The sequence below is a fragment of the Antrostomus carolinensis genome, unplaced genomic scaffold, assembly GCF_000700745.2.
Source record: "Antrostomus carolinensis isolate BGI_N321 unplaced genomic scaffold, ASM70074v2 scaffold18520, whole genome shotgun sequence".
Classification (NCBI taxonomy): domain Eukaryota; kingdom Metazoa; phylum Chordata; class Aves; order Caprimulgiformes; family Caprimulgidae; genus Antrostomus; species Antrostomus carolinensis.
Window position 1 is genome coordinate 17,482 of NW_010290785.1, and position 25,590 is coordinate 43,071.

Sequence of the window (25,590 nt, forward strand, 5' to 3'; positions counted from 1 at the left end):
AGAATGCAGAAGATCATTACAAACTGACATCAAATCTTACAGCTATTTGAACACTCCTTAAAGCCAAAACAAGTTTTTCCAAATACAGTAAATAATAAAATGTAGCTGAGATGTAAGAGATCTTGAAGTCAGATAAATTGCCAAAGGGAGATTTTCTTTTCTGATTTCTGCTTTATGGACAGTTTAAAAGTTACTAATACAATGAGAGATGAAGTGCTTTTCATTTCTGTAAGTGATTGCATACCGTAATTGTCCTTAAAAAATCCATGAGGCTTTCTGAATTAGTACTAACTCAAATTACTCCTCTTCCTCCCACTGCAAATGCTTATCTTCATTCTGGTATGGATTTAAGCTAGTCTATGCTTGCCAATGTAGAGAAATTAGTTAAGACTCTGATATTTTAATGACATTTCCCACTGGCAAAAGTCCTTGTACAGATGTTGTTACATAAAACTCAGGAACTCATGAAATCTGGACTGTCAAGAGCACTTTTTTGCCACTAGGAAATGCATCAACTCCAGGAGAGGGAAAAGTGAGGAGAAGTCTTTGCTCAAATGTAGTCACAATACTAATCCTGTGGGTATCAGAAGGGAACATCAGAGTGATAACTTACCACAGTGGAATGGGGAGCACATATTTCAGTGGAGTCTACATTCAGATTGTTAAGCATCCTAAGGTGAAGCTCCATATGGGAAAAAATGGTAATAAATCCTTCTTGGGCAGTAACTTTCAGCAGCTGTTTTCTGGCTCCTACTCTCTCATTCTATCATCTTGGAAAAATGCAACAAAGATATTTCAACTCACATCTTCAACTCGGTAGCAGTATATGTAACAAAGAGTTAAACACAGAGGATTGTACTCTAGAGTTCCAGACCCCACAGATTCGACAGTCAAAGACTCACAGGCTTTCTTAAGAGAAGAGGGCAGAATCCCTGTGTGTCATCTGGATGGATAGTCAATGTTAAAAGATGGAATGCAGGACCCACAAGCCATATTACCTCTAGATAAAACAAGTCCAATGGAAAACAGCTCTGGGAAGAATATAGAACATACAAGGGAATCCCTTGCTTAGAGGTCTTGTCTCACAAGAAAACTCAGTAGCAGAATCTATGTGAACACCTGTTTCTGATTAAAAGACTTCAGGATGAGTGATGTTGTATGTGGTTTTAGTAGGGCGAAAAATTACCTTCCAAGCACCAAAGAAGGTTTGAGGTAACGGGACCTCTCTGTGATGTGGCTGCAAGTTGAAACCTTTTTGCTTTGGTAGCTTGTGGTTAGAAATAGCTTGAAGAATAAATGGGTAGAGGTAGGGGAAGAACTATTTCAAAACACTGCATACAGTGAGGTGATGCTTAGAGGGAAAATCTCTCAGATTAATATAAATGTTAAAAGTTTTCAGAAATAATCTTTCAGAAACTTAATCTTCCAACTCAGAAGGTTTTTCTCTAGCTCTCCAAATTCCCATAATGGCGAAGGATCCCCATCCTACTTCAAAAGCTTTTGAAGGTCAGATTCCACTCTGTGAGTAGCAGTTCACATCACATGCCTCTCTAAATTGGTTCTCTACTACACAATATTTCAGTAACTTCATCTGTTTATGCATGTAAGTCATCTAGTAAGGTACTGTGAGAATCTGGGACAGAAGTACTATCTCTAGTGGGCCTTCCTTTAGGAGTGAGAAGATGCTGTGATTAGAAACATAGGATAAAACACTGGTTATATGCAACAGTGAGAAAGTAATTATGTTGAATTTTAGCAAGATTGCTACTAGTGACGTTACTATACAAATATGATAGTGTAAACAAGTGTTTTATTTCACTTTTAGCATTTCCATTTATGGAGATGGTCTCCTTCCTAGGAAGCTTATTCAACTTCTGGACTTTCTGCTGGTCCTCAAGCTTTATGGTATATTATTTGGTTTTAATTCATCATACAGAGAATCAATTTCATTATTTATATTGATAACCTTGGTCTGCTTAGGATTACTCGTATGTTAAACATGGTTGATAATGTTGGTAATCTAGCATTCCCTGAGTGCAGTAAGGCTGGTGCAAAATATCTGTCCTTATTAGGTAATTTCCTGTGCTAAGAGACAGCACTGAAATATCCTCCAGCATATGATAGTTGCATTCCACCTTAATAGAAGCCTCTCTGTGTGAAACACTCCATTTTTAAATCTTCCAGTAGCTGCTTAAGCTATCTTTCAGTGTATGAGGAATCAGATAACATATCTTCTTTGTTCTGAATAGCCTTTTTAATAGACACACAATGTCCACAATTACTTTTATCACCTACTATCCAATTACCCACTTTAAGATTTGTGTATGCTATTGTTCCCTCCCTTCTTCTCTGTTTGCACTGAATTTTATCATCAGGACTGTACTTTGCTTTTCTCCTTTTCCCTCAGATGGGTCCGATCACTTCCAGGCTGGTATGCAAGGGGAGACTTGGGAACCATCTCAGAGACAGAAGCAGACTGTTCAGCAGCTTGTGTATTTCTAGGTTGAAGTCAAGATTTCATGGTATGAATAAAATAAGAATGAAATGCTTATGTATCAACTGATGCTGGTGAAATTCAGTGTGGGGCTTCAAGAGTTAATCTTTCATCATGTTCTTGATCTTATCCCATAGCTAATATGGTTTGTTCATTCCCCTTAGGGTGGGGAATGAGAGGAACTTGTGAGTAGCCTCTGGTTTTACCAGTGTATGAGGGAGGAAGTCTGTAGTGGCTGAAATTCCCCCTCACACAAAGACCCAGGTGAGTGGTGAACAGGCTACTTTCAAAAGCAGAACCTGTGGCACATGGGCATAGATTGAAGGGGAACAATCCAGACAAAGAAACTTCACTTTTCCAAGATGTTAGTAACTAACTGCAAAGCAAGAAGGCATTTTGCAGAAGGAGAGTGTTCTCTCCTTGTAGCAAGGTCCCACCCTCTACATCCTGCCCCGTGGCCCGGTCACCCCTGCCCCCGACAGAACCTTAGGACGAAGGGCATTTGTTCAGTGCAGCCAAGTGCAAGCAAAACAGTGGGATAAAGAGAGAGGAGAACACCATGTGGGAAGAGCTAAAGCAAAATCTCTACAAGAAATTTTGACACTTGACTGTTCAGATACCAGTCTTCAAATCTTGTTCTTTACTCACTGTTGAAGGCACTCAGGATCTGAGAGAAGTCGTTGTATGGGACATGCCATACTTTTTCCTTTTCCCCACTCAATTTCTCCTTGCAGGAGCTAGAAAACAGAAGACACAAATAAAAGGACTAAGTATCTTTTACTGAATCTTTTTGCTCTATTGCAAACGTTATGAAGAAAGTCTCACGGGCTGAACTGCAGTGTTTTGTAGAAACCTAAGATCGTCTATTTGAAACTGCATACTCTTTTTTTTTTTTTTTTTCCTTTCTGCTAAGTATTGCCACCTAATTCCAACACAGGACTGTTATTAAAGCAAGGCTATGCCACTGCACTGTCCTCACAGAAGTTGTCAGGCCTGTCTCTCTTACGTTATGCCATTAAACCAGAGAGCAGCACCACCGTTATGGTTCATCTACAGTGGGAAGCACACAGTCTTCCACAGAGCACTGCACCCGTGTGCTTGTTTATTGGTGGCAGGCCCAGGCTCTGGGTTGCTGATTATACAGTAAGCACCTGCCCATGGCAGATCTGGCTCAGGGCAGACTTCCTGTTACAGCGCCGCAGCTCCCTGAAATGAGATTTATGCAAACTGGCTAAAAGCTGTGATGTCACAGCGCACTGATAGACCCAAGGGCTATCTCCCTTCTACAGACATTTGATAAAATCAGGAACTTCACATACAACTCGGGAAGAAGTTCACCTCAGAACCTATTAGGGCAAACTATGAAAACTTGTTAGGGTCCTTCTCCTGTCCTGAGATCCGTCACTGCAAAGGGACTTCACAGAGTCCGAGGATCTCACCTTTCTTTTTTTTTTCCTTCTTTTTTTTTTGTTGTCTGTTTCATGTGATTTTTTTCAAGTCAATTATTCTGGATGTTTGAAAACTGAATTAAGAAAAATTCACTCAGAAGTTGGCTGAATGTTGCAAGCTTGCAAAATGGAAGGATTTCCCCTCATTCCCCCTGTAAGTATATGGGGTTTATAATATGGATCCTTGGGCTCAGTAGCAAAAGGCAAAGTAAACCAGGTTGCATTATTTAAGAATATCTCTGTTTTGGTCTGTATTTGTAACACCAGGAAGTTGGGCTTAGGTCAATATATAAAGCCAGTGACAACACTGTAATGAATGGGAAATTAACATTTCCTCCCTAAACTTGTATCTGATTTTGATCTCCATTTGTCTTCACAGATTAAATGTATGGTATTTTTGTAGGGTATGCATGTAGCAAGTCAGTAATTTTTTTTCTTCAGTGCCGCCTTTGTGATATAAGGCCAAGTCTTTCTTCAGGTTGTAATTCTTAATAATCTGAAGTCTCTGAAATAGTTTATGTGTTTAGCTATCTACCAGTCTGTGAGAGAAGAGTTGCTGAATACCGATTTTAGGACTCTGTGCTCTTTGCATTGATGGTATTTTAGTTTCTAGCTTCAGCTTCTCTTGAACTAATTCTTTTGAATTCACTTGCTACGAAAAAGCAATTGGTGAAAGAGGGGAAAAAAACCATAGCTCTTAATTGGGTCTTTCAGTATTTTCCCTAAGATACAAATCTTTATGCTCATGAGACTGTTTCTGTCCTGTCTTTAACTCTGAAGCATTGTTACACTGCTGTAATTTATCGTATGACAAGTTCAGAAATTATTATTTATGAAGAACGTAATGTCACTAACCTGTTGTTCAGAAAGAAACCTTAATGGGAAATCTCTAAGCAGAATGGGTAAAAGAGGCCCACTCTAGATTTTATGAGGTTTGTAGAAGATGAAGAGATGTCAGATAAGGTGTTTTACTTGGCTTTTTATGTGGTAGATGACTTATGGTAATTGTTATATGCGTCCAGAACAGAGAAAGAGACAATGCAGATCCAAGAGTCCTTTTAACAAAACTTGTATCAAGTTTTCTTTTTGTCTTGTCCCATCTAATGAAGGCTAAAGACATGTTTGCTTATCTTCCACACAGAAAGATGGTCCTCTGAATTCCTTTCATGTTTAGGATCCACATTGACTGAAAAAAATATGTCTTCTTTTCAGGAGACCCTTTATTCTAGCAGTTCATCTTCAGTGCCCCTGAAATCCCCTATCTACCCAAAGGGCAAGAAGACCCTGAAAATATTCTTTCTTTTTCTTTAATACACTAAGTCCCAGTGGATCTACTGTAAATGCATCAGGATATAAGTCTGAAAAGAAACTGAGAAAATGAAAAAAGTACACAGAGACCTCTCTATAGGTTACTTGTTTGGCTTAAAAAAAAAGAATTTAAAAGAAACCCAAACCTTGTCCTCAACTACCCCAGAAACCAGAATCTCCATTTAAAAAAAAAAAAAAATATATATATATATAATTGTTAATTTTCTGACCACTCATTCACTCGCAGCCAAGTTTTCTGGACTCTTTCTTTCAGTATTCAATTCCACTGCATACATGGAGTAAATGGAGTGAAAATCTGACACAGTCCAGCCCATATTCTAATTTGTGTTGCATTTAATATTCTGGCTGAACTCTGCTCAGATGAATGCTACAGCAGGCAGTGAAAATACAATTACATCTTACAGGAAGACTTGGCAGGGCAGTATCGTTTTTATTTTTGTGATTAAAATGTCTAAAAATTAAGAATTTTGTGGTTTATACTTTCAAAATTGTTTTAAGTGCACTTGGAGCACTGCTAGTTAGAGCCCCACATGGCATTGTTATAAATGTCTGTGCCTCCTGGGACTTTTTCAGAGGGGAGACATAAACCCCTGTTTCTAGACAAGGGGGTTCTGTGAAGCAATACTTCCCTTCTCTGCCCCTCCCCTTTCAGTTGAGGGTGGGTCAGTAACTGCCTTCCTCTTGACTACGCTAGGAAACTCTTACCCTTTTGTCTGGAAAATGCTGCTCAAATGGTTGAGGAATATGGCATCTTTCTCTGAAGATTAGGAATTTTCTATGGAGAAGTTCTACAAACTGAGCCCATGTCTTGCAGTGCATGACAGCATCTAGTTGTGCTACGGGGTGAAAAAGTATTAAGTCCAACACCTTTACCTAAAGAGGGCCCTGGTTTTATGCGAATCCCTCATTAGCCACCTGTAGATATCACAACTCTGAATGGAAGTATGAGAGAAAAAAGGCCCCACGGAAGCACTCTGTTCCACATTACTGCATTGCCAGCATGGTCTAGTGAGGCTGGCCTACTGAGTGATCATGCTAATATTTTTACTCATCTCTTCTAAAAAAGTTATACTGTAATTTTTTTCCAAGGAAATACAGATAATCTTGGCCTTAAAACTTGTCTCAGCAGCACATCATTGGAAACTGTGTGGAGTATTTCTGAATCACATGCCAGTGAACAGTTATTATCAGGATAACAAAAAAAGATCAGCTTGTATTGAATTTACAGTCACCTGGAATAATCTGATAAAGTCTTAGTGAATGACAAGAATTTTTAGATTGCTATTCAGTTGAATCCTCTCGTAAACAATGCCAACCAAGATTTCTCCAAGTAGTTTTGTGGCTTTTCCCTTGAGTTTCAGGGCAAAGAAGGAAGATGGAGGCAACTCTCCATTTATCAAAGCCCGTGACAGATAAAGTATTGTTTGTTGACCTCTTGCTTGAGGTTGGAATATGGTTTTAGATAGTGCACTGCACCTCAGAGCATGTAGGAAAGGAGATATCAACTTCAGACCACAGCTCCGAGTTACTAACAGACCTTTCTGTCTTTTACATGAAAACAATTGACAGAACAAATGGCCATTGACATCAGTTAAATATGAAATTGTAACACAAGCCATTCTTTGCTTTCTGTCAGGGGAAACAAAACAGTTCGGTGTCATGGAAGTGCTTGTAGTAAGTAAGATGATGAAATGGGTGTGGGTGGGGTGGTTCCAGAGAAGGATGGGGCAAGGGGGTAGACTGGTACAAGAGGCCATAGCAGCACATGGTGACACCTCTTCTCTCTAACTAGAGAAAAAGAAGTTTTTAATAAAACTTTAAAAAAAAACAAACAAAAAAAACCCCACCCCAAACAAACAAACAAAAACCCAAATCAAAACAAAAAAAACAGAGAAATTAAAAACAAGTTCTTGGAAATAGTTTCTGTAACGAATAGAGGAAAATATCCCACTTTCCCATAGGATAAAGGTTATCAGAGAGAATGCATGCTGTACTGTCTCCTTTGACCACTATCTCATTAAGTTTATAATACATCAACTTTTAAATCTTTAATATATGTCTTCCCACATTAGTTACTGTGCCCCTGAAGGTCAGACACCAAGATGGAAAGTGGTGCCAATTCAATCCTTAGTGGGGATGGATTGGTCCAGGTGGCATGAGATAGCAAGGATATACACATACATATTTTATCAAATGGATCACTGAGCAGAAAACAAATTCAAGGAAGAAAATTCCCACAATCCATTATAAAGAGATTTTAAGTCCCAGACTTTCAAAACAGAGTCTGTTAAAAAACAACGATCTGTGTAAGAACAGACTGTTTTTTAGACGCTGAGTATCTGCAACTTGCTCTTGCAGTCAGCCAGATCTGTAACTATTAAGGGAATCACTTTTTAAAGAGTCTATTTAACACACCTTCCTTTAGCTCTGGTCATTGAATACACATCTAAACTTGTAAAACTGGCTTTTGAAGGGCAGAAATACTTCATACTCAGCTCTCAGACTGTGAGAGGCTATTGCTTGCTATATATATTGGATTAAAATGAGGGAGTTTGGAAAATCGTAGAGAAGAAGAGACAACAAGGGAAGAACACAACTAGGAGAAGTCAAATGTTCCTTCCCATGCCTAAAATATCTACTGTTTATCTACTTTTGGACAGATGCTTGGCCTTCCTGACAAGCTATACTTCTGTAAAGATGTGAGTGATAGAGCTTTTGTTGTAGCAGTGGAAATTTTATATGTAGCAAATGAAGCCTAGATTGACAGGACACTGCTTTCTTTGGAAATTTGTTTACTTTTGGCTAAATATTTATCAGAGCTACAAACTCTGATGCATTTAGATATGGAAAATTTTTATAATTTCCGTCAGTTTCTAGTATTTTAGCTGAAAGCAAACAAAGATTTTTCTTTCAAACTATATACATTTATATGACTTTTTTAACCTCCATCTCTCCCAACTAGTATGATGTACATTTTCCATTTGGATGTTGAGGTCTCTCCCTTCACAGAATAGGAATGCTTTCCTTTGAGTTATGACAAATTAATAATCCTGAATGTGAAGGTAAAAACTTCATACATTCTTCAGGTTGACATGATTTAACAGGAAGCATATATTTATGGAAAGGAAATGGGGAAGTTGAGTGAATTAATTTGCAAAGATAATGAAAAGTAGAAATTCCATTTAGAACTTTATCCTGAAGAAAGCAAAACACAGTCTCATTACTTCTTTTTGCCAGAGATCAGAGTACACCACAGGTCTAAGGAACTGGGACGGGAGAACGCATATAACCACAGAGAGAACACAAAGAAAAAATGTAGAGGAAAACCAGAAGCATCAGAGAGAATCCATGCTGAATTGTCTCCTTTGACCACCCCTCTGAAATCTGGAAAACAGGTTATAGTTCCCATTAAATCCCTGTGTAGATGAAAGGCAATTCTATTGGAATCATATTCACTTGGAAGATTGCACCTACATCCTCTGAAGACCAGAAATAAGAGGAGTCTCTTCACTGGTATCCCTGTTGTAGACACAATTAAATGATGATTTGCTCCTTTTACTTAGTCTTTCCCTTAGATTCTCATTATTATGGGTTATCATCTTCCCAAGATTTCCCCAAAACAATTATCCACCACCACAGATTATATTGGGAGCTGGCAGTCAGGCAATGGATTTGCTCCTGAGGCTTTGAATATTTCATGGATCTGATGCCAAGTTAGCACGCATTCTGGAAGTCATGACATTTTAGGCAATCTTACCAGTGCATTTTAATATGATATGCTAATACAGCACACAGCTGCTGCTAAGGATCTACCAAGGTCCAAAGTAATTTCTAAAAGTATTTGCTATTTTTTGTATTCTAACATCTTAATCCTCTGTCAATAAGTCTCTCTCTCTTTCTCGATCTAATTTCTTCAGTGTCATCACAGAAACCACATCCCTAGAAAAGGACAATCTTTAAATCCCCAGATTCCAACAGAATGAACTGAAGGAGCTGACTAGGAGAATTAAAGAGTAGATTTAATAGGCAATGGCAACTCTGATGTAGTTTTCATCAGAAAAAAAATAATCTTTTCCTATTGCCAGCTGTTTATCTACAACCTCCATCTGGATTTTAATGGCAGCTGCTGCCTTAGGTTTCATGTTCTGAAGTAGTCTAAAAGAGCAAGAAAAAGAGAAGCTTGCCTGCATTTCCGGCATGCTGTCATCATAGCTTAAGCTTACAAAATGCTGCTGTTCCAAAAATGAAACAGAATTATGGAGGGAGATAAGGATTTGGGGAACACAGGCATATGAATGTATAAACATATAAACATAAAAATTATGTCCATCACATAAGTTATCATGTTGTTTTAAACATCTGTCCTTTTCTTTAGTCATGCTGAGGTGATTAGCAGAAGAAAAATGTTTCTATTAGTACCTACCAGAAATAATTCCCTTTCAGAACAAAGAGCAGGAAGGTGTTTCAGTTCTACATTGCTGTTGACACTATAAGAATTTATTCAGATTGAAAGAAAATATTGTAACAAACTTAACTGGACAAAATTTTAGCAAAGGCCTGTGAAGGACATTGCCTTAATCTAACTCTTCATTCTTGAAAAAGACAAAACCAAATGTTAAGTGAAACAACAGAGTTGTGCACAACTAATACTAAACAGACCACATTTATTGAAACAACATAAGACATTAAACAGTATTAACAGCGTGGGGAGGAAGACAAGTGGAAGAGTTACTGTATGTCACCTGTTTTAAGGAGATAGAGAGGCCTTTAATTCTACAACTAAGCATCCAGTAGGTCACAACTCAGTAGCTGCCCCACATTTGGACTTTTTTAAGCCATCTCTGTGCATACCTAACAGCCCTGTGCAGCTCATTTGAACCAGCAAACATTTACAGTTCATCATGGGCAAAAACTGAGAAAAGGAAAGTCTTTATGCTCTCTATCAAAGTCATTACCCTCCTACAAACTGCCACCATTTAATGAGACCTCCTAGAAACACTCAGAATAATGTGTTCAGGCCAGACAAGTTTCTGCTTTCTCTTTTGTGTACAGAAGGAATAATAATAAATGTCTGTCACTACCAAAGAACAGGTTTCCCTGTTGTGCTGGTGTGATGGTATCATGGCTTGGGCCTGATGTCCAAATATCCAACACAGATAACTTACTTTTTTTGTTTGGTTTGGTTTTGTTTTGCAAAGCAATGTTTGGTGTCAAGCATTTTATTCTGGCCGATTCAATAAGAACCTGAAGCCTCTCTCTTCTTTCTCTAGGCAATATAAAACCTGTTGGCATCTTCCTTTCACTAACCATATGGATAATTTTGAAGGGATTTGTGTAAGCTTACTGTTCTAAAATCTCCTCTTCTTTTTACAGCCCTCTGAAGATATGGTACCCTATGAGTCAGACCTCTACCGACAGCCCCATGACTATTACCAATATCTCAACAGCGATGGAGAGAGTCATGGTGGTAAGTTAAAAAATATCTCCTTGGAACATAAAGTCTCGTGGGATACCACAGGAAAGAGATTTAGGACATTCAGGAAAAGAACAAACATGTTGCTGTGATCTATAACCTATAGGCACATACTTTCAAATCAGAAACCAACAATATTTTATTCTGCTCAATGGCACTGTTCCAACCCAGCAACCGCAACACGGTTTCTCTGAAAGAGAATTTTAGAAAGCACTGAATGAAGCAAGGAGCTTCCAGGACATTCAGTGTGTTGCCAGGAAGGTGAGGTCTCATGATCTCTATCCTTCATTATCTTCATATTTTCTTCTGCAGATCAAAAGCACTCTGCTTCTTTCAGAACTCTTTGAGGACATGAATTTGTATTTCTCTTCTTGTGTCCCCATCTCCAATTCCTATTTGACTCATGTCCCAGGTACTATATTTTTGCCTTCAGCAACTAAAATAATTGTTTCTTTGGTATTTGGCCTTCTTCAACTCCATATATTTCTCTCTTTCTTTTGATCTCTTTTGCATGCTGCCACACCTAGCTTTAACTTTCACTCTTCCTCCAGTACACCCAAGTACTTCCTCTCTCTAAATCTATGTAAAACTTCCTTGTAGTTGTTTGTACATAAACCTAGCTCAATATAAAAATACTGTATGATTATTCATTGCTTCAGTTTTTCTATGTGATTTCAAAGCTTTGGTGTCTTTATATTTTCATGTCATTTGGGCACTGGACTCTAAATCATTGCAGAAGGGAGAGTCTTGCTTTGTGAATTTAGTCTCCTGTGCAATACAATGGTCCAGCAACACCACCCTGGAAATATCAGAGTCAATATTGACTCAGGAAGGAAAAGCACCGTTCTACTGTATCACTTGTGGCAGTCCCTTCAGATCCTGGAGTTTCCCTAAAAGACTCCCACTGATACAGCAACTAGACCCATCACTGCTTAATTTAAGACATCCAACAACTTTCACAGCATAGCACCGGTTTATCTATAGCAATAGAAGCTACCTTAAGGGACAGCAAGTTACAGGATTGTTCTGAGTATTTAACTAAAAAAGATTCCTTCCTAAATTTGTTCTTGACATGGCATTCAGGAAACACCTATGATATTCTCAGCGCCTGGAGACAAAGAATTAATTCAGTCTTTATAAGTTATTCATGGCATCTGTCAAGTCACATTGATTAAACACAGCAAATTCCACATGGAAATTCAGGGTTTTTACATTATAACCTCTACCTGTTTACACTCCCATAAAATGAGGATAACATTTATTATCTCAAAAGGCAATTGTGACAATTAAACAATAAATATAAAAGATGCCATGTAGGAAAAAGCACTGGGAAATAACTTTTCTGTCATTAAATCTAGGCTACCTCAAGCAAGAACATCCCTTTAACTTTCATATTCTTATCATCCCATTTGGTTTATTGCCCATTTTTCTGTCAGCTGCTGTTCCTAAGCTACTCTGCTCAGATCATTAACATGTTTTTACTCATCATAAGGAACACAACAAAAACTCAAAAGTCACCTATGTGGGTTATGGCCTAAATAGTACCTAAACACCCACTTTGAACAGAAATTTGTCTCTTCCTAAACTTGTGTTGCACTTGTCCTAAAGACCCCAAAACCCCTCTTGTTTAATGTTTTAACTCCTACAGTAAGTAGTTACTGAAGAGGCAACTTAATCCCAGACTGCACATTTCAATCAATTTTTTATTTTTAAAGCACCTGTAATGGAGTTGGTTGTGTCTAAATATCTAATACGCCCTAAGCTTTCCTGAACTACTCACAGTCCAAAAGAGCAATGAACAACCAAAGAATACAAGGGGAGAGAAAATCACAAACTAACACATGTTGCTTCCTTCCTACAAACATTGACAAACTCAACTTTGGCTTCCATTTTGTTAACATGACAGAAGTAGTGGGTCTTGAGAAGAGCCGTGCAGAAAAGCAGGAAAGGGATGTCACAAACTGCTTCCAGAAATATGTACTAAGTGTACAGAACAATGTGGATAAAAGCACAATGGTTGAAAAATGTTGGGGGGAAAGAATAATAAGGTTGTGTGGTGGTAACAGTGAAGTGAAAGAGCTGAAAACGTGATTAGACAGGGACAAAAAAAGAAGAAAGAAGGAGGACAGAATTGTGAGAGAGAAGTTCAGCTTGGGGTACAGTTTGATCACGGGTAATACATTAAAAACAAATTTGTCTACTCAATACCACTATGGACCTCAAAGAAAAGCTGCCAGATAAAGTAAATAGATACTACAAGACAGAACAATACTTCTGACTTTGCTGAAAAGGGACTGTTAAAGAAATAGAAGGTCTTGCTGAAGTGTTAGACTACCTCTCTCTCACTGCTAGCAAATTAATTTTGTGAAAGGGAGATGGCAATACCTTAAATCTGTAGATCTGTGCTACACACATTACTATTTCTTTTCTAGAACATAATGCTGAAGGCAACCCTTACTCCATGTTTACATGAGTAGGCAGTAAAGTACACTCAATAGCGTGTCACTAATTTAATATGTAGGAGATCATTGCCAAAAAGGGAATGCTAAATTTAACAAAGAAATACACAGCATAAAAATATCCATGTGATCATCACAACATGCATTGTTTGTGTTTATTTTGGATACTGTAGTTTAATTCTTTGTAAATATGGCAATAAACAGAGGCACAGTCATGCAGGATAGAAGCTACTTCAAGTGATCATGTACTAGTCCATCATCCCACCCTGAGCTCGTGTGCTAGTAAGTCTGTAAATGTAATACAGCATATTTTGTAACACTAATGCAATCTTAGTAATTACAAAATTCCTCTGCAGTGTTGTCTCTAAGTTATTACTAAACATTATTGATTTAGTTAAATTCACTTTTTGTATGAAGCTGAATGCTGACCCTTGTTCACTTTGTTGCTAGCCCCCATGGAACTTACCAGATTTCATTATTTGGGATTTTATTTTCATCTCACTTCCTGGAGTAATATGATCATTTAAGGATCTTAGCTTTGATTTTGTTAGGATTTTAGCCCGCAGAGAAGTGGAGGAAAGTCCAAACATGTGAACCTTAGTCTTAAATGCTGTATGGAAAACAGAAAGAACTCCAAACTTCATCAAAAAATCCCCTTGCTTCAAAGCCATTCTCATGATTTGCTAGGGCCTGACTCATAGATTTTTGAACATTTGACATTATTAAAATCATGAAGTTTGTAAAGTAAGAGCTAATGAGATCCTACTATTGTTATAGATAAGACTGTTTGCACTACCTGGGAGCACAGCATTTCACTCAACAGAGAGTGATTCTGCAGGGAATCAAGATATTAATTTTCCAGGGTCCTTCAATATTTTTCTCATTTCCTCTATGGGTTTTTTCCTTGGCTTGTTTTTTTTCAGATGAGCAAAACACAGGTGGAACATCTAAGCTGGGCAATGTGGCCCTGTGTGAGGAACTCTCACATAGTTCTCAATGAGTTGGAAAATCTGTACAGCACAGAGCAGAACCACTCAGAGACACTAGCTCAGACCTCACAAGCACAGCCATGTCAACACAGTCATCTTTTTAGACAAGGCAGATTGCTGTGCTGACAGAGCTGTCACGTTTCCGGTTCAAGAGCTGGCTCATGAATTTCTGCATGGTTTGGCACTGCGCAGTGCAGATTTAGCCTTTTTACTCTACTTTATCATAAATATCTTCCTTAAGCCTATTTCACGTTCTAACTGCTGGTTCTAAAATTGTTCATCTATTAGAAGAGGAGCAAAGCAATTTACACTGGTCAGAAGATGACTGAGAAAGTTGTTATGTTTTCTCACTTGTAGAGTGAGAATCTACCTCCATGGTGAATATGAACACGATGCCTTCAGGTCCACTCTTGCTTCCCGATAGGCTAACATCCTCTCTGTCATGGGAGGGAGTTCAGAATTCATGACTGTCCTTCCTCTAACCTTTCACTACATACAAGACCAAAACAAACACGATCTCCATGTCTCTATAAGAGAGAATTTTTTTTCACATCCTCTTTCACTTCACATGAAATTTCTCATAATGACTCCATTGTGTAGCTGTAGCTTGGCTTTTAATGACATTTTCCTTTACCCAAAGAATAGACACTTTCCATTTCTAGAATTTTTCACTCCTTTCTTTTTTCTTCTTTCCACCTTTATGTTTTTAAGAACAGAACAGAATTGGTAAGCATTGCTGACATAACAGTAACAAAAACCATAGAATTCAATAGCTGCTGATAACTCTACTGCAGACAGAGATATTTAAAATGTTTTTATATTTTCACGTGCAGTAACTTAGCCAGGATGGTTACCTGCAGAGGGGCTTATGGAGATAGAATTCTGAATTTCTCTTTTAATGTAACTAAAACAATATTCTTTTTCCTAAACTTCACTGTGAAATCATAGATAATTTAGAAAAAAATAAGGACTTTTCCTCCTGTCACAACTTGAATACTTGGACATAAGTTTATGTTGAAGTAACTTCTGACAGATTTATTTTGTAATGTATTAGTATTATGTGGTCACTGTAAGTCCCTAAATGCTGTGCTGTTAGTACTATTCTATTATAGTATTTTTACGGCAGCACCTAATTCCATAAAAAAGGGAATTTAGTAATGACTAGGCTAAATATTACATAGTGATTAACATGAATATGCATAAATAGTGTTCCATAGGTTAATTTATTTGCCAAGAAAGAGTTTAAGAGAACAGTTCTGGAGGCAGCAAGAACCTTGTCATAGGCTCCAAAAAACTAAGAGGTATCCTGAAGTACAAAAAAAATCATTGCTGATAAAAAACATACCAAAGAAGACTCGAAAGTAGACCACTCGGAGCATACACAAATACTCACAGCTATGCGTGTCAGAAACACACTGTGTTCTCTCTTGACCACCATAGTTACGACCAGTCAGACATTCTACAGCAGAAGACCTGCCATTGACAGCCTCAGAGACTTTTTCCTGGGCTTTGTCATCCTCGCAATCATGCACTGATCTCATTTGCTGTAGTAGATTATCAAAGACAAGGGGTCTTTGAGAATATACATTGCCATCTGACAGAGGATTTTCTGCGCAAGGAGGAGAGCCAGATCATTCTCAGGAACAAGAGTATAGATTAATTCTGCAATGTATTCTCAACAATTTATTATACAGGGTTGCCCATGCTATACAGAGCCTCAATGGTTCACTCTACTTAGAGAAATCTGCAGTAATTTAACCCAGAAAAAGCTTGAGTTAGTGCAGCTTAGTCTCCAGCTAAACAAAAAAGTTTCAGATTGAAAATGCCTAAAGCCTCCTGCCAGGACACAGCGTTAGACAACTTGTAGATTCAAACTCACACACATTCTGCCATTTCCTGGGTTGGAGCAGATGTGAATGTAAAAGAACCTGGGTACTTTGCACCCATAAAAACCACTTTTTTACCAGAGAAAACACCATTTTTCTCTAGCACTACAATGTGAAGAAGTGCTACTGTGCATTGTAATTATAAATTTGGGCTCTAAATCCATACAGAGCTCAGAAAAAGCACTATAAAACAAAGCAAAGAACTTCCAAAGCAGGAGCTCCTTGGGTGCTTTTATAAGCACCCTTCCATCCCTTACACATACAGTGACATGGTTTATCCATGAATCAGAAAAGCAGGAAGGACAAAAAAGTAAGCACTGGCGTGGCAAATGGTCTGATAGACTCTCCAAATAAATTTCCAGAGGTTTGAGCTATAAAGGCAGCTAAAAGAGCTTACAACTTCTCAGGTACAACTATGTTTGGTATGAACATATCACTGAGTTCCCTCTAAAGGAAGCCACGTTCACTCTCCTGGTTTTCAAATCCTTGGTGAGATTAGACCTAATTGCTTGAAGCATAAGTGGGGAAGGATGAGCAGATAGAAGCTGGGAGAAAGAATGACACTGGTATTTAAGAAAAAAATATTCACAGCACATTAGTATCCAGATAATGTCATACCCAATAACATCATATTACAGAACGAGACAACTGCTCCTCTATAAATTCAGTACAACTACACTTGGAACATGTTCATTTCTGTCCATCACGTTATTGTAAAGATGTCAGCAGCTGGGAGGGAGCTTGGAGAAGTGCACAAGTATGATTGGGGGGGTGAATATACTAATTTATAAAGAAAAATTAGAGCTAAATACATGCAGATGGGTTAAGTGACAATTAGGACTAGATTGTAAGGGTACATGATAGCAGCCTGGAAATGTGTGAAGGGTAGGACAGAAATTATTTATAATAATACAAGGGAAGAAAACATGGAATAGTAAGATATAAATTAGAGCTCTTATACTGAATATCATAAAGAAACTTCAGCCATGCATAAAATGATGCACGGAAAGTTAAACAATGGAAGATTAGTTCCTAGCTCAGTCAGAGAAAAGGACGTGATGTTGACTTTGATTTTAAAACAGACTACACACAAATATGTGCATAATTATGGATGAAGCTACTGCATGTGAGAAAGGGACAGAATTTGCAATGCTTCACATTTCCTCTAGTAGATTTTACATTCTGAGCAGCAAATATGAAATTCTAAAAAATTTGAAGTCTTATATTGAACTAAAAAAAAACCAACCAAAAAAAACCCCCCAGAAATAAAAAACCTGAGCATAATATGGAATTTAATTTCATAATTTTCACTGAATTTCAAAAGTAAACAAATCAGGAAACAGGACAGTGCTTATGTGAGTACTTTTTTATGTATTTGAAAAACACCTAAATTATCACAGAAATTTCAAACATACTAAAGAGATTAAAAAGGTAGAGAAAGAGTCTGGATCAGAATTTAGCCTCACTGTAAACAGTGCACACCAGACTGCTGCAACAGTTTATCCTTTTATTGTCCAGTATTGGTGCTGAAAAATGTGTGACATACCAGCACACGGTTGCAGGAAATATTTAGCAAAGTGTTGTGCTTTTTCTGCAGCAGTCCTGACATTTTGCTAGCAGAGTAAAATAAAGATTCAAGACAATTGTAGATTTATCTGTAAAATTTCTCCATCTCCTCATTTCCATTCCATGAGGGAGAATGTCATGAGAATATGACAATATGTAAATAAGTAGCATTGGTTATGTCAAGAATGAAAATGTAAGATTGTTATGGTCTCTTTTTGAGAAAGATGCCAGCATTAATGTCTTTTGCATCTTGTGCTCAATTATCATTGAAATCCATCTCTCTGTCTGAGAGTATTCTCTTAATTTAAGCAGCCTAAGTATTACTTTCCAGCCACAGGCATTTATGAAATTATGAGAAGAAACTTTACAGAGACCTATAGATCTATATAGATCTATAGACCCTTACTCAGAATTTAGGATGATAAAGGTAAAGAAAATAATGCATCAGAGACAGACAGGTCAACAGAGATGGTGTGGAGAGGGACAGGAGTAGAAACCAATGAAAGACAGGTAAATGCCACGTTTCTTAATCTTGTAATGACAGACAACCTATTTTCATTTTCTTTAGATCATTACTGGGAATATCATCCACATCACATGCACAGTGAGTTTGAGACCTTTGGAGACAACCACTTCACAGAACTGCAGAGCGTACAGCCTCCCCAGCTGCAGCAGCTCTACAGGCACATGGAGATCGAACAAATGCATGTCTTGGATTCTGCAATCCCAACCACACACATCGGACTCAACCATCAGGTATGGCTACTAACCCTTACTCAGAATTTAGGATGATAAGGTAAAGGTAAAGAAAGGTAAAGGTAAAGGTAAAGAAAGTCTCTTTAAAGGTAAAGAAAATAATGCATCAGGGAATGCATACTCTTATGTGAAAGAGATTGCTGAAATGAATGACACAAGTTCTTACTGCGCAAGCACTTGATATAAAACTTTTCATTCTTGGGACAAATATGAGCATTTTTATTTATCTGGAAGAGAGGAGTCATGTTCCTCAAACTGTGCCTAAAAAGGTAGTTGCATTTTGTGGAGGTTTTTGAAATTTCAAAATTTTGTTTAATTTCAAATGACAGTAAATTGTTTTGAAATTCTGGAGAGGAACTGGACCTGAGAAGCTATGCATTGTCATAGCAAGGGTAGCCATCACTGCTAGGAAGTACTCTGAGCCTCAGAGTAGTAGGAAAGTTCTAAATATTTCCAAGCAACCCTGACAATTTTATATGACCTGTACAAGAAATGCTAACAAAAACAAGTCACTGGTAATTTTACCACAATGAAACAGGCTGAAGAAAATCTACTTGTGTTTTTACCTGAAGCTAAATAAGTCATGAGCCAAAACACACTGTCTTGTCTCTGCTCAGATTTTACATGAAGCCAGTCATCTCCCTGTAAAAAAAAGATACTCCATTGTGCAGTAAAGATAGTCACCAAAGTGCCGGTGAATTCTCGCTAAAGCTGAAATTATAAGGAGTTCCATCATACTGCAAACATACTAAGCAAAGGGGCTGTGAAGATCACTTTTAACTCTCGATCCTATGCCCAAAGTCATTACTGGGAGCAATAAGAAAGCTGAGTAATCTTGTGCTAAGGAGTTTCACAAGGCAGGAAAGCTACATACTATATGCTGAATACAAGACAGAGTAGGACTGAGGTCAGACAAAAAAAGGTGTTTGCTGATTACAGCGCTGCATATAATGGTTCCACTGCTGAAATTCTGTGAGAAAAGCTGCATACATGGAGTTGTCACTTGAGGCTTCTTTGTTCAAAGCAAATTGAAATTAATTACAAATACAAATACTTTATCAATCAGAAACAATAGAAAAAAAATTGAGTGAATAAATTAACACTGTCAACAGGAAACTGACTGACTGCAAGCCATCAAACTTCTCACCTCCCACTCAGAAAAAAAATCAGGAATAGAATATAAGATGTAGATACAAACAAAGAATTAGGAACAGAAAGTTACAAATATAAAAAATGCTTCATGGAACAGCAGTCTGTGGGAAGCTTCAAGACGTTTCAGTTGCTCACTGCAACTGTTAACGTGTAATGACCAACCGTTACCTCCAACCAAAGGCCAAGAATAAAAATTAGCCCCTTTATAGATGGCTCTGGAAACGCCACCAAAAACCAAGAGAGGGTGCTTCTGCTTATCCCACTTCATTCTACTCAGTTATCATCTTTCCTTTCAGGATGAAAGGCAGATAATTTATCTTGTTGCAACTTTTGATAAAGAACACTATTTTCTCTCTGCCCTACCCCATACCAAGCAGCAGAAGATATTAGTAGGTAGAATTCAGCACTGCCCTCCTCTTCCTTACCAGCTGGGGATCTCTGGCTCTGTACTTTAACCTACAGTAGCTCGTGCAAGTGGTGCTTGGCATGCTCTGAGGTTCAGACTCTGCTGTGTCTCAGCCACAGTCCTGGGCAACACATACTATTATTCAAGGCATTTTCAAAGAAACAGAAGCAGGAAGCAAGCTTTAATCCTCCACTGAATTTGCCAGTTACTAATTGCACCCATGCTTGTCGTGCAATATCACACTTACAGTTTGCAAATAAAGGAAGAACGTGCAAAGATATTTCTCTAATTTTCTGTTGATATCACATTATTTTGTCAAATCAAATTTGAGGCTCAAGCTCTTCTTGGACAAGATTTCTTTAAAAAGATTTGTTAGCCTGCCAACAGGTGGTCTCATAAATAATAAATTAAGAAAAGAATAGTCATTCTGAAGGGAGAATGAAAGAAAAGTTGGAAAACCTCATGGTGCTCAAACTCTGGCCCAGGTTGCCCAGAGAGGTGGTAGAAGCTCCATCCCTGGAAACATTCAGGGTCAGGTTGGACAGGGCTCTGAGCAACCTGATCTGGTTGAAGATGTCCCTGCTCACTGCAGGGGGGTTGGACTAGATGGCTTTGAAAGGCCCCTTCAACCCAAACCATTCTATGACTCTATGAAAGCTGTGAAGGGCTTTAGAAAGTGGAAAATCACAAATGGGTGCCACAGACCCTGAGACAACATCAGAATATGGAAAGTAGGTACCAGTTTCTTAAGCTTTCCCTCTCCAGAGCTGTATTAGTAACCCGGCTCTTTCAAACACACTAGCAGGTCCTCTGTGACTCTGTGTAACATAATTGTGACACTGTTATGTACTGACCTACACTGAGTTTCAGGCGCAGAGTAAGTGTAAGCAAAAATACAGCAGATAGAGTAAGTGGGGACAGTGTGGGGGAAGCTTACTCAACTCCCCAGGTTGGTCTCTGCAACTCCTTTTCCTTGTGAGACACCACTCCCCCTCCCTCCTCCACAGCACTCTCCCACCATTCCCCCTCCAGCCCCAGAGGAGCAGTTTCCTCACTCCCACACCCCAACACACTCCCAAGTTTCCACAACCTGTTTCTCTGCAGGGACACCCATCTCTTTTCCCCTCCCCTGTAAGACATTGTCCCACCTTCTGATTCCCCTTCCCCCCATGGCTCTGTCTCTCCCTTCCTGCCTACCCCTGAGGCCACAGCTTTCTTAACTGTAAAAAGCTAAAGGTGACTCTGTGGTGAGGGCTGAAGTTTCGCTCTTGGGGATCTGACAGGAAACTTACACACACTCTTACCCAATCCTGGCCCTTCCTGCCAGATCGGCTCCAGCCAATCTGCCAACTCATTAACCGCCGGCTGCTGCACCCCAAAACCAGCCCTTTGCACACTCCTTATTGGGACATTTTAAGCTGGTGCAAAACTCATCTGAAAAGCACCACTGGGCGAAGCCTGATGTGGGGTGGGTGGTGTGACTCATGAAGTCAACACCCACTCCTTGCTTCAGTGTCTAAGGTCCCCTGGGAAGGGAATCATGCTCAAGATGTCTTTTCTTGGTGGAGGGAGGGAAGGAAGAGCAGTTCAAAAGGAGCTCACTTTTCAGGATTATTGATCTGGCCCAGTTCATGAAAACCGTATTCTACATGCTACTGGGTTTGGGACATATTGGTTGGTTTTCTAATGTAGGAATTGGGTTCTGCCCCTCAGACTGATCTGTTTCTCATTCTTAAATAAGAAGCTGCAATAATTCATGGCAATTGGTCATGATCCCTAACAAACCTGACCGCATCCGAGAATTTACAGAGCTGAGGTATATTCCACACTGCTCCTGACAAGACCTCTATAAAAGGAGAAGCGAATTTAACACAAAAAACTGGCTTGCTAGCTTTGCAGATGAGAAATCCCCATTAATGGGGAATTTTCAGATAGCCACTTAGGAAAAGATAATGTGAGGCAGTATGATGTATCCTTTACCTTAGTGCTGAGGCTATTCCCCTTAGGGGGGCAAAATTCAGGACAGGAAGCTGACAGACCCGTGTAACCCCATCTCCAGAGTTGTGCAGGGATTCAGTGCTGTCAGAACGTACTGTGCCTGAGAAAGGAAGAGGATAACAGAGCCAAAGCCAGGCAAAGCAGCCATGCTAGGGCAGAACGGTTAAGCTCCTTCAAATTTAAAAGAATAGTTCCAGAAAGTCTGTATTAGGAAAAAAAAATGTTGTCAAAAGCAGTTTTACACTGGGAATAGGCAACAGGGATCAGAAAGTCATTAGGGAGAACGCTAGCTTTGGGGAGGTATGGGGGAAGAGGGGCAGTATCACTGGCATAGGATATAACATATAGGAAAGTTCTGACTTTCACAACCTTATTCCTCCTTCCCTCTTGTAAAGATGCATCTTTGTACAAGTGTTGATATTTAGCTGGAAGTGTTTCTTCATTGCATAGTATTTATTATAAATGCCAACAACTAAGTCACTCAGTACTGCCCTAAACAATCTCATATGCCTCTCCCTTTCTCCCCCCTTTTCTCTCTATCTCTATGACATTTCCTTTTTTATCTCGATGCCCCACTCTCCATCACTACCTCCTCCCTCTTCTACTCTTCTCTCCCAAAGGTGTCCTATTTGCCCCGGATGTGCCTACAGTACTCCTCTCCACCGCAGCCCAGTTCTGATGAGGAGGACATAGAGAGGCAGAGCCCCCCGTTGGAGGTATCAGATGGGGAGACTGATGGTGTGGACCCTGGACCTGGAATTATGCATGGAGAAACAGGTCAGTGAAGACAGAGGGACTTTGTCAAGCTGTGTGCTGTGCAGCTGTTACATTACCATGACAATAATGAATAAAACTGTAGAACTGCTGTGCTAGTATTTTATCCCACTGCCAAAGCTTCACCTTACCTGTCTCCTTGCACTCTCCTGTCCTCCAAACCTTTCACGACCATAACTGTGTCTATAGCTCAAACCCCACTTCTTCACGTACTTCCACTTCCTCTTTCTGCCTTGCCTATTCAGGCTTCCTGAATGGAAATAGCTTTTGCCTTTTCTACTCCAACTTCCATTAACAGATGGGAAAGCCAAGGCAAGAAGTTCAAGGAACAGATTTTTAAAAAATATTTATCTCTCTTTGCTCAGTACCTGAAAGTCAGGTTCTGTATAACCTGCCCAAATTAGCTTCAGATTAGTTTCAAACTAGCAACATTTTCCAGTTAGCTTCAAATTAGCAAATTAATTTCAAAAGAATGGTTTGGCATTTGGAATTCCTTATTCTTGTTTTTTTATTCTTGGTACGTCAATCGACATTGTGTTCTCACAGTGTAACACTGTCTGTTGTTATAAATGTTGCAAACTGGAGAAGTTATGTGGCTGGCAAGCTAGCTGAAACAGTTATATGAATTACATACATTCTGCTGTTTCTCCAAGAACTACACACTAATACTAATGCTCCACTGCCTTTCTTCTCTGACTCACACAGGGAGCAAGAAAAAGATCCGTCTGTATCAGTTCCTTCTGGACCTTCTTCGCAGTGGAGACATGAAGGACAGCATCTGGTGGGTGGACAAGGAAAAAGGTACTTTCCAGTTCTCCTCCAAACACAAAGAAGCATTGGCACATCGCTGGGGCATCCAGAAAGGCAATCGCAAGAAAATGACCTACCAGAAGATGGCACGGGCTTTGAGAAACTACGGCAAGACAGGGGAGGTCAAGAAAGTCAAGAAGAAGCTGACCTACCAGTTTAGTGGAGAGGTGATGGGAAGGGGGGTCACTGATAGGAAGCATTATCCTCACTGAGGCCATGGGACCATAAGCAAGAAAAATATTAAGACCTCCTGGCTGGATACCAGCAGAGGAGATGGACGCGTCTTTCTCTTTGCTTCCTGTGCCCCCTTCTCTGCCTTTAAAGGGCTTTTACCGTCAGATGTTTCTGGTACGAATTCCCTTCTTCAGCATCTGAGAATCCTAAACGTGACAGAATTCTTTGCTTCCATCCTTCAAGTTGGACAGAGTTGGGAAATTTAAACAATGTACAAATATATTATTATCAGGAAAGATTTTTTTGTTTTTGATTGTATTGTAACTAAAGAATACAGCTGATGAAGTTTTGCCTTCAAAGGTGGTGCTGTGTCATTCACAGTGACACTGCATTAGCTTACAGCTTTCAAACTAGCATTAATACAGGCTCTGCCGCAGCTCTCACAGCTAGAGAGAAGTTTGCAGATCTTGGAATGATACTCGTTCTTTTAAATAGTAATAACATGTACATATTTAATAAAATTTGATATAATGAAGTTCTAGTGTTTGCATAATAAATGATTACTTCACAAATAAATCTCATGCGCATTCAATTATGCAGATAGAGCTCATGTGTGGTACCTGAACAAAACACATACTGGGTTATAGGGCCTTACCCATCTGTCATGGCTTTTTAATTTACTTAGGAGCACCATCAGTGCTGTCAGACTAAGTAACAAAGATAACAGGTGAGATGTTACTGTGAAAGAGACTACAGTACTGAAGTCAGTTTTAAAATGCAGATATATATATATATATAGATATATATATAGATATATATCTGCCATTATTTCTTTCCTGTGCAAATGAAACCCTGCCAGTTGAATAACTTCTATTCACTTATACCAAGAATGGCATTTAGAGCTCTATCTGGTTTAGAACATAACAATTAACCATGTTCTTCCGTGGTTTCACTCATTTTCCTGCTCCTGTTCTTTCCTCTTGCTTGCTTACCTCCATAGTGACATCTTGATTTTAGCTTATGAACCTTTCTGGGAAATAAGTGGTATTTAAGCACATCTTTGCAGAATAATAGCACAAAAGGTTTTCAAGCTTTTAATTGTGGATTTTAGTCCCTAGTGTAAAAGAATTAATAGTAACTAATAACAACTGCATTGTACAGATGACACTCAAAATGTAAAATAAAAGATAATTCAACACCTGAGATACAACAGTAAAGTTATCCGGTACATCTAAATACAGAAAAGAAAACCAAAGTCAACCAACACTAAGAAATTAGCGTTTTAACATTACTTAACATATCTCAACTGTGTTTAAACACTCAGAAATCAGTAATATCATCATTACTCTTCCAAAATAGGTGAGGTGAAATTAGATAGGTCTAGAATGAAGAAAAGGGTTTTGTTTAACAATATTAAAATACAGTAAAACATGTCAAATATGACAGTTTGGAAGTTGTAACTAACATAACTAATGTGAAGGTTTTCAGAGCTTGCTCCTCACTGAAAGCAGACATAGTTGAAAGTGGCAAGATTCTTACAGACCCAAGTTCTTGAAATTACATCCAAATGTAGTCAGTTTTATCTACACTAACAACGTCACTGTGGAACTGAAAAGTCTGGTGACATCACTGGGCTACAGTGTCTCCTTGGAGCCAAACAGAAAGAAGCTCCTGCTTAAAGAAAAAAAATCACTATGTAGTACTTCCCAATTCTTCTTCCCAGTTCATCAACATGATAAATACATCAGTCAATGTCAGAAATCAACTGAGAGTTAAAAGTGGGTGAGAGCTTCAGAACTTTCTCTATCCAAGACAAGAATAATAAATAGAAATTGTCTTTCCATCTTATAAAAACTCTTTCAACCTGATATTTAGT

At 38.7% G+C, this 25,590-nt stretch overlaps 1 protein-coding gene across 2 annotated transcripts; it reads left to right on the forward strand.

Annotated features, from left to right (window-relative positions):
- The first annotated feature begins 3,756 nt into the window (after window positions 1-3,756).
- On the forward strand, window positions 3,757-24,286 carry SPI1 (Spi-1 proto-oncogene). 2 transcript variants are annotated; one of them, XM_010174472.1, is made up of 6 exons: window positions 4,052-4,096; window positions 4,359-4,361; window positions 10,645-10,738; window positions 18,213-18,400; window positions 22,577-22,733; window positions 23,436-24,286. In XM_010174472.1, the coding sequence occupies exons 1-6, from the start codon at window positions 4,052-4,054 to the stop codon at window positions 23,750-23,752; spliced, it is 804 nt and encodes a 267-aa protein (XP_010172774.1). In that variant the 3' UTR covers window positions 23,753-24,286. The 2 variants fall into 2 exon arrangements, with proteins under 2 accessions (XP_010172782.1, XP_010172774.1); XM_010174480.1 differs by lacking the exon at window positions 4,359-4,361 and having other exon boundaries at window positions 3,757-4,096.
- Window positions 24,287-25,590: the final 1,304 nt, after the last annotated feature.

Bases quoted from the DNA above. Each gene is read 5' to 3' on its own strand.
- SPI1 (XM_010174472.1), top strand. From the start codon at position 4,052: ATGTTGCAAGCTTGCAAAATGGAAGGATTTCCCCTCATTCCCCCT. The intron at 18,401-22,576 runs GTATGGCTACTA...TCTCTCCCAAAG, and splicing joins ACATCGGACTCAACCATCAG to GTGTCCTATTTGCCCCGGAT. The intron at 22,734-23,435 runs GTCAGTGAAGAC...TGACTCACACAG, and splicing joins AATTATGCATGGAGAAACAG to GGAGCAAGAAAAAGATCCGT.